The 9,238-nt window shown below is 38.2% G+C and overlaps 2 protein-coding genes across 2 annotated transcripts; one reads left to right on the top strand and one right to left on the bottom strand.

Moving 5' to 3' along the window:
• Window positions 1-286: 286 nt before the first annotated feature.
• LOC126790903 (alpha-ketoglutarate-dependent dioxygenase alkB) lies at window positions 287-3,828 on the bottom strand. Its single transcript, XM_050517275.1, has 7 exons — window positions 3,593-3,828; window positions 3,351-3,502; window positions 1,936-2,282; window positions 1,544-1,682; window positions 1,341-1,407; window positions 1,099-1,220; window positions 287-830 (listed from the first exon to the last, which is right to left on the bottom strand). Exons 1-7 carry the CDS (start codon window positions 3,697-3,699, stop codon window positions 691-693), a joined length of 1,074 nt encoding a protein of 357 aa, XP_050373232.1. The 5' UTR covers window positions 3,700-3,828; the 3' UTR covers window positions 287-690.
• Window positions 3,829-4,753: 925 nt separating this feature from the next.
• LOC126791441 (uncharacterized) lies at window positions 4,754-7,362 on the top strand. The gene is made up of 5 exons (XM_050517897.1): window positions 4,754-5,082; window positions 5,167-5,270; window positions 5,380-5,493; window positions 6,775-6,858; window positions 7,005-7,362. Exons 1-5 carry the CDS (start codon window positions 4,839-4,841, stop codon window positions 7,059-7,061), a joined length of 603 nt encoding a protein of 200 aa, XP_050373854.1. The 5' UTR covers window positions 4,754-4,838; the 3' UTR covers window positions 7,062-7,362.
• The last annotated feature ends 1,876 nt before the right edge of the window (window positions 7,363-9,238 follow it).

Genomic DNA, 9,238 nt, shown 5'->3' with positions numbered 1-9,238 from the left:
AAGAACATGACGAACGACAAACCTAGATCTGGGTGAAAATCATCGACAACACTGAAGCTAGTCGATCCTATAACCATCCAACCAACACTCAAACTTGCCAGAAATTTGGTCTAAGGCGCCAGATTAAGGTTTTGGTCCGAAAGGGCGTGGGTTCAAATCCCACTGTCAACATTCTATTTTTTGTTTTCTTGAAGTTTTTTCCACTTGACATTTTTTAGTTTATCTTTCTGCAAAATCTAATGTATGCATAGCAGCTTCGTGCTGTGTTTGGAACGAACAAAACTCAGAATCAATAATCTGCACATTACATTATGTAAAGAGCATTACTAGAAAAGATAAGCTACCGAGCTCAGAAAAATCTCCGACTTGTAGCAAGACAAGCGATACACTTCAGCAAGTAATACATCAGATACGAAAGTACCCATTTGCTTGATCTTCACTTGCAATACTACAAAATTGAGTTGTTCACTTGCAAAACTTTGAAAGGAATATTTCAAGAAACTAAATCCCCAGTTACTATCAAATTTCCACGAACAAGGATTGACACTAGTTATGTTCCTGTCAATGCTACTTCCATCTATGCTTTTGAGGGCTTTGCTGTGAGCACTAGTTCTTATGTGTTGCCGAAAAATGACATGCCATTGTGTTTGAAAACCACTTTCCTATTTGGAGGAAAAACAAGATGTATTCTCAGAATACTTGTCTTATGTTGATGTTGATTCTTGAAGTTTGGATGTATTCTAAAAGACTTGAATCATCCTCGTGTGACAACTGCTGCTCAAGAGGCACAATGTCAGCATTTTCACTGTCTGTAAATATCCGAGGCACGCCTGCAAAACAAGAAAGCACAGTGGACCTCTTATTAAGAAAGTAGGCTCTGGAAATAATTTATCAATATTTGCTCTACAATTGCAATAGTCAAACTGTACTATTTATCACAATGATATATGAATGTGGGCTAAGCACAGAAGCATTCCAGGCAGCCCACATATGGTAACCAGATGCCTTAATCAAGTATCAGTTTCCACATTCATTGATAGGTAATAACTTGAACTTCAAACAAGGTCCATTTCACGATAGCTGATGACCTGCACTTACCATGAAAGCATTCTCTAGCTTCTCCGGCCATGAGTACCACATCACCACTTCGAAGGAACATTGCTAATGGAGGATCCTCTTTAAGCTTTCCTCCCAGAAGGAAAATTGCTTTGCAGCCTAAACTGAGAATAATATAGATAAATCATCACTAAAAGATGGTGTTTTTTTCTAATTTTGTTTTCTTTTTTTCTTGACAAGTAACCATGACCAAGGATCATAGATCAAATGGAATAGCGAGATACCTCATGCTTACAATAGGCTTACTCCAATCAGCTTCCATGTCATCCAAGTGCCCCCCAAGCATATCGCCTACGTTAAATTGAAGATAACTTAAATATAGGAAAAACGTAGGCCTAGCTTGTATATGTTTCCCAATTAAAAAGGAAGAACACTTGAGTAAGTGGTCACAATTTGCTAATTTAAGCCAATTTCTCCCCATTAATACCTAAGCCAAAGTAGTTCACAATTGCAGCTTCAGGCTTGAAATCTTCCCCTAAGGGCATTGCAGGTGCTGCCAGCTTTTTAGCCAGTTGACAGAGTGTATCAGGGATCTTCTTATGTGGGAGAGATATATCATAATTTCGCTACGTAAAGAAGACAAAATTAGTTAGATTCGTGCTATGACACCAGCTAGTGTGCATTTAGTACACTATCATTTTAGAGAGATTTAAAAAAAAGAAATTAAGCATTAGTTTCCGTTTGTTAAAGAAGATCTTCCAGCTTATAAGAAGATCAATTTAATAGAACACCACTTGAACAAGCATAAATCATTTACATGCCATTATTACAGGTAGTGTTTGATATGCATTATAAATTGGATAATGAGACAACAAGTACCTTGGACCAGTCAAATTGCAGGCCAAGGGTGCTCCAACGCAGTTTCCGCAATAGAACTGAAGCTGAGATTGATTTGCATGAGTTTCCTTTTGACAATGCTTCATGTTCCTCAAAGAACTTCCATGATTGAGCATCTTTAACGCTGATAGATGGATTACATTCAAAATTTGAATTCTCTTCTGCAACTAACATTTTTCTCTCCTTTGCTGCAATAAATAAATCATTTATAGGCCCATAAAAAGCATTGTGATTTGTTCTGTTAGGAGGTTGTGGAAAGCTGGTTAAACTCTCCTTTATCCATTGGCATTGTTGTTCTATAGTCAGTGCTTCTGGAATGAAATAAAATCCTGCATGTTTCCGAAAGAAAATGTATGTTGGAAAAAAAAGAATAAAAAAAAAAAAAAGGCTGGCTCACACCGTTTAAGATTTCTCAAAATACTGCTCTTCATACATTTAAATATTATGGTTCATTCATAAACTGAGATAAAGGACAATTGTGATACAAGAAATGAAAATTAGATAGGATCCAAACAACATATCTGTCACTGCCACAGCACAAATGAAGTAATATACATTAACAAATTCAGAACAAATGAAGTATATATACACCCCAGAGAATAAAACAAATTCAGGAAGATTACACTTACTGAGACAAGTCCATGCATTCCCCTCAAACAAATTATGCATTCCCCTCAAACAAATTCATGAAAATTTGAGAACTAGAAAAGATGGGGGTGAATAACCAAGGTAAAGGACATTTATTTCTCTTTGAAATCTTAACTAATATGGCAATCCTCTATTTTATCAATCCTCCATGTATAGGAATTTATTCCAGCACCCCTGAACAGCCTGCTTGCAGCTTCTCCAGTTAGCCACTAAGCTTCAAATTTAAACTGCTTATAAAACTTTTCCTCATTGAAAACCTTTATCCACGGGTACAACTGGATTGTGGTCTGACACCCTAAGTAGCAGGTTGCACACTTTTTAGTGCATTGTTTACTAATATAGTCTATCACAGCATTAGAACAAGAGACCCTCAAGTCCTGATTTCCGTCCCTTTACTTACAACCTCACATGTCTAAACTCTAAACTACATGCCATGTTCAAAAATTCCGGTAGCGAGAAAGAGATCACGTACACTGAAGAGTTTAGTATCCCAATAGCTTAAACTTGAACATAAAATAATTTTATCCCCAAGGGCATAAATTGTCCAATGACATTGAAATTTACTGCCATTTCAAGCCAGCTTAATTATTAAACTAGCATTGCTTCTCATAACATGTGACACACGATTACGAAAACACTAGCAGCTAGTATATACATATTTGGATCAAAAATCCACAAATGCAATACAGCAACGGCTTCAAATGCTTGTAGCAAAATAATTGAAATGCATTATAAGTTAGAATTAATGCCTGAGCGATCCTCTATTGAGAAAACCGGACGGTCCAGACCGCACCGGACTGGAACAATTCCAGGTGGAAGCTCATAGTTTTGATCACACGATTCCAGAATGGACTTGAAATCCAGAACCTCCGATAAATCCACCGGCTTCGGTTGCTTCTTCCTGATAAATATGCACAAAAATCACACATGATTAGTTTCAACAAATCGGAATCGGAATCGGAATCGGAAGGTGAAGAGAGAATATAATTACTTCTTGGCGGTTCTGTAGGTGTCTTGGTAATAGAGCTTGTACTTCTTCTCGGCTTTTCGGAAAGCCGTTCGCTCTAAATCTCCGTCCCGGAGGTCGGATCCGTACATCTTGGACGAGTCGCCGCCTGAGTTAACTCAGAGTGGCGAAACGAAACGAGCGGGAAAAAGGTGATCGGAGGGAGGGGGTTTCGGCTTTAGTAGGGTTTTGTGGCGGACGTTACTCGCGTCGCAAGCGCTACCGTCCCTCCCAGTGGTTATTTTCTGGGTCAGGTATTTTTATTTCACTGAGTTTGTTTTACAGTTTTACTCAACACCGATCAAAGTAAATATGGGGCTTTACCGCCAAATCTGAACCCCGCCCATTTTCTTTTCCTCACGTTTTTATTTACATTATACTATTGCGTCGGAGTTCTTCCAACGTGAAGAATAAGTAGAAAACCGGAAGATAAAGACTTTCGAAGATTGGGACATTTTTTTCCTTAACAATTTCTTCATTCACTCTAATATTTGGAACAATGTGGTTATATAACGTTAAAATTGGACATACTTCCGAAATTTAGAAGTCTGAAAAGTTACAAATACAAATAAAGAAATTAAAAATGCATGTTACGCTATATTTTTCATTTTTAATGTTATAGAACTAGAGATACTTATAGCTAAATTAGCTAAAAACTTAAATTTTATTTGAGATATAATTTTACACTTTTACATCTTTGCTACATATTACGAAAACATATATCATCGTTGTACTTTAATAGTCGGATATTATTAATATTAGATCCTTGATTTAGGTCTTTAAATGATGAAGAAAACAAACTAATTGAAGTGACCAGAGCATAATGCCTACATATTGCTGCTGGGAGCTACTCAAAAAACCGTCCCTGACTCCCCGGAGATAGAAGGGTTCGGCCGCGGCGGAGATCTGGCAGAGCGCTCTGCCCTAGTAAACTTTTGAAAATTATGTTCTTTGAACGGTAAATACCAACTGAGGTGGAAAGTGAATAATGAGTCCAGAGTCATTTGCGGAAAGGACTCAAAAAGACTATATCGACCTTGTAGTGTCGAAAATCACTGAACTACTGAACTAGTAGAAAGGGGCAGCGCGGTCTTTCTCCACGTGATAAATTCTGTATTTATGCGAAAAGAAAAAAATAGCGGATATCTGAAATAAATTCAGAGAGCTACAGGAGGACGAAGAACAAGTCGAGAACAAACAAAGCCCCAACAAGCTTCTCCGATCAAAGCAAATGGCTTGCAGAACAGCCTTGCGTTCCGCTATGCTAATAGAAGCGTGGCGTCCCGTTCATCTCACTCGGAGCTCCGTTTCCGCCTCCTTCGGAACCCGAACTGGCTTCTCCTCTCCCCGCCTGACCCGACACTTCCGCTTCGCCAGACCACGTCACCTCAGTTCCTCCCACAACGAAAACCAACCCGCTCTCCCCGACGACGAACAGGGCCCACCTCAAGAAGCCATTCTCAAAGCCATTTCAGGTTTTCCTTTTTGTAATCTAACAGCTGTGGTAAATTTTTACTGTGAATTGTTGTTTTTAACCGGCTGTTAAAACTTGGGTGTAGAGGTGTCTAGAACTGAAGGCAGAGTTGGGCAGACGACGAATGTGGTGATTGGAGGCACGGTGGCCGATGATTCCACCAATGAATGGCTCGACTTGGATCAGAAGGTATTAAAACTCATTCCATTTTCTTATTTTGGTTTTGCATTACGGATTTGTGTAATGATTCATTGATTTATAAGTTCAATGAGACTTTGGGTGGTAACTTTGGTGCAAGGTAAATTCGTACCCAACTGTTAGAGGATTCACAGCTATAGGAACCGGAGGGGATGATTTTGTAGAAGCTATGGTTGTTGCTGTGGAATCCGTACTTCAACAACCTGTTCCTGAGGTATTCTACATTTTACCCTATTCCCAGCTGCCAATAGTTATTCAATATATCGACGTAGTATTGTTGAGTTGTTATGATGTGTACGTATGCAAGAGTTTTTGTGTTTGACATGATCCCATGTCATAAATTTTAGAATCATATGCTGTACTTTGGTTTAAAGGTTGAGAATATATAAGTGTTGGATTGAGTATATTGATCTCTGTACTTTATTTTAGTACAGTAGAGTAGTTTGATAGAGGCTAGACATGTATTGGCAATCAACCATTTGTTTTAGGGTCTATTTCCTAATTATGTGAATGTGCAGACTGATATAAGCGAATCGGGGATAGTAATTTAGAGGTGCTTCTTGTCACTTGTACCTAAACAAAGAGTACTACAGTGTTAAGCTAATGCTGGATAATAAGTGAAGGTGTGTTGCACCGAGTATCCTCTGGCAAGATTAAACTTGAAAAGTGGTAATGGGAAGGTGTATAACAGCATGACTTGTGTTAGAAATTATGTTGAGCAAGGAATGCGGATGAAGTGTAGGACTAACTAGCTGTTTCACTATTTTGTCAAATCTTTCTTTCAGTTAGATGGATGGCCTTGTCGCCGTAATGTTGTAGGAGGGTTTTCCCTGAGCTCATAGCCCTTGTCGGCTCTAGATGTCAACTGAAAAAACTTGACCAATAGTACAGGGTTTAAGGAACATGACCTAGTCTATCTAGTTGTGAACTGAAACAACTTGACCAAATATTTCAGGGTATAAAGAACATGACCCTAGTCGGCCCTCGATGTGAATTGAAAAAACTTGACCAATAGTTCAGGGTACAAAACATGACAGCCAAGTGCATGGTTCTAGGCTAGGCAAATTGAGATTGCACAACACTAGAACTTAGTATGATGATGAAAATAACAGACTAGTTCCCTGCCGAAATAATATTCTTTGCTTCCATGCCCTCCCATACAGGCAAAGACGTATATTTTCCATTACTGTAATTTTCAATCAATCAGATTTTCTCTTCATGTTCTTCTAATCTTTGTCCTCTCGGCTCAAAATTCATTCTCGGAAACTCAGGTTGATGATTATCTTTAAATTGATAATGTGATAAAATTCCTGCTTTAGAAAGTGGGGTAAAGTGCTGCAACATTTTACTGCAATCTGTGGGGTTTTAACACTTTGTTGCCTATTTTATATCAACAACAGGTTTGAATTTATGATCATGTTTTTGCTAAGATTTTTTTTTTTAAGGTTCTAAGTTGAATTCCTGGCAAATGATGCATCCAAATGTATTATGACAGGGTCGTGTGAAGCAGAAATTATCATCAGGAGGCAAATATGTGTCTGTAAACATTGGTCCTGTTCAAGTCATTTCTAGTGAACAGGTCTTCCCCTTCATTGCACTAACAGTCAGTTTTATTGCCTGATATTCTGATTCACTGAATATATCTCCAGAGGGGACTTTATTTTTTTAAAAAAATCCACTGACATGTGACCAACATAATTGTTGTCATTTTATTGTACTATCCAGGTCCAAGCCGTATACAATGCAATGAGAAGAGATGATCGGATGAAATACTTTTTGTAGACTGATGCAACTCCTCTTTGTGGGTAATTTTGTACAGAGCACCAATTTTCCAGCGCCTCTCTTGTCCCATCCTAGTTTGCTTTGTTGCTTTGTGCTCTTTTGGATTCTGGTTTGCGTGAGTTAGGCATCTCTGTACCAGTGTGGTCTAAATCCAATCCATCTGCTTGCTCATCATGTATTTAAATTGAAGTCTAAATCAGAGGTAATCTGTATAATTAACATAGTCATTTCTTTGATATTAGTTACTGAGTTCAATAAAGGGCCAGAGGTGGGCTTGATTGCCAAATGCATCAATTTTTAATGGCACATACCCAAACCCAAAACACGACGTTTGCATATATCGCTTTTTGGAAAGGTAGCATGATGTGAACAAAATAATATCAGTATCATGATGTCTCTACTACTCATTTCGATCATGTATCTCTTCATATTTAGCATATAAATCGAAATGAGAACGTACGTGAACTCACAAAGTCATGCGCCAGCTTCCAAGTTTAAAGATTTGGTGTGAAGTGTGAACCAGACGGGTCGGGAGTGAAACTGGACTCGAGAAGAACTGTTCATGAGGAAAGGCCAGGGGAAACTGAAAGGTCCACTTTTTCAAGGAAAATATGCCAAATTCGTGTCCGGTTGAGCGTGAGTTACCGGGGCAAAATGGATGGTCTTTCTTTCAAGACTGCGCCTGATTTCCATTTGGATTATAACTAAGGGCATTACTTGGGGCGGGAATGAGTTTGCAGGTACTGATCACCAAGGTCGAAATCCTTAAGCCAATGAGGATGAGGATCGCGTTTGAGCCTGAACAGTGAACACTGCGAATAGTTGTCTTGTAAGGAAGGGTGGCATTACCGCCCATGATCACATCCCAAGGAATCCACGGCAGTCGATAAAGCCCTCAAGATTGTCGCACTCTAGAATCCTTGTCTTTAGATGCAGGAGCTTCATGGTAGAGAAAGAACTAAGCGGGTGAGAAATTTGATGACAACCCCAGTATTGAGAACCTCGAATTGAACATGCAAATACGATTAACATCATCCAATTTCTATTTTCACCAGACTAAACCTTCAAATCCAAAGATTAAGTAGGACGTTTCCTAACTTTCTGCGTTGTACTTCACTCACAGCAAGGGAACCATTAATCTATGAAAGGAGCGAGACAACTATCTAAGGAATTCAGATAGAAAAAAAGAACGGAAGATGATATAAGATCATTAACTATTAAGATATCTAGCCAGTCATCGAAAAAAGGTATCTAGCCATCCCCTTGATCATCATAAGATCCAACTATTTACTTGAAACAGACGGCCGACGAAAATACTGGAAAGACGAAGGGCGAAAGAGGAAAATAAATTGACGTCTGTTGATATTTACTATATACCAAGACTAACATTGTTGTGATAAAGATAAATAGACGGGGTAAAATTGTCTTTGCATTGTCAGCGCCACTCAAGGGCGTAATAGAAAAAAAGCCGACGTCTGCTGATATTTACTACATGCCAAGACTGACATTATTGTGATAAAGATAAATAGAGGGGTACAATTGTCTTTGCATTATCAGCTTGGTTTGAGCCGCACTGTTCATTACACGTTACTCTTCCTTAGTATATAGTTAACATGATTCTTGTATAACCTAATGTTTGCATTCCAATATTTTTGTATGCAGATTAATTCTAACCACTACCAGAAGAAAAAAGTCCTAAATTGAAAAAAAATTTGTCGTTTAAGAATGATATTTCATCGGAAAAGTACTAAAATGATCAAACATTCGTCATTTAAGCTTCGTCGCCGGTCGTGGCTTAACTACCTAATATACGATGAAATCTATATTTTACCGCTTAAGTTTCACTTAAAACGAGAAAAAATGTTTCATCTCATAAGTTCTAAAACAACGTAAAATAGTTCACTAATGCAATAAAATATTCACTTAAGTGTCTAGATATTTTCAAACTAGATGTATTAATTTAATTTTCTCAAATATTATCATTTATTCATATTATAGTAAATTTTTAATTCTTTTTTACTTTTTATTGTTCGCATCCAGATTCTCAAAACCACCACCACTACGCATGCGCCACCACTAGGCTTGAGACTGGTTCCAAAATATTGATTTTGCTCCGAACTGGGACCGGAATCGAAAAAAACAGTCCGGATTTAGCACAATTTGCTTCCCGAACCGAA

The sequence above is a fragment of the Argentina anserina genome, chromosome 4, assembly GCF_933775445.1.
Source record: "Argentina anserina chromosome 4, drPotAnse1.1, whole genome shotgun sequence".
NCBI lineage: Eukaryota > Viridiplantae > Streptophyta > Magnoliopsida > Rosales > Rosaceae > Argentina > Argentina anserina.
The sequence above is the reverse complement of the archived record's forward strand: the minus strand, read 5'-3'. Positions and strand labels throughout refer to the sequence as shown.

Coding starts and splice junctions, on each gene's coding strand:
- LOC126790903 (XM_050517275.1), bottom strand. CDS start 3,699: ATGTACGGATCCGACCTCCGGGACGGAGATTTAGAGCGAACGGCTTTC. Junction 1,683..1,935: donor TGCAATTTGACTGGTCCAAG/GTACTTGTTGTC, acceptor TTCTTTACGTAG/CGAAATTATGATATATCTCT. Junction 831..1,098: donor AGCTAGAGAATGCTTTCATG/GTAAGTGCAGGT, acceptor CTTGTTTTGCAG/GCGTGCCTCGGATATTTACA.
- LOC126791441 (XM_050517897.1), top strand. CDS start 4,839: ATGGCTTGCAGAACAGCCTTGCGTTCCGCTATGCTAATAGAAGCGTGG. Junction 5,271..5,379: donor GGCTCGACTTGGATCAGAAG/GTATTAAAACTC, acceptor CTTTGGTGCAAG/GTAAATTCGTACCCAACTGT. Junction 5,494..6,774: donor TTCAACAACCTGTTCCTGAG/GTATTCTACATT, acceptor GTATTATGACAG/GGTCGTGTGAAGCAGAAATT.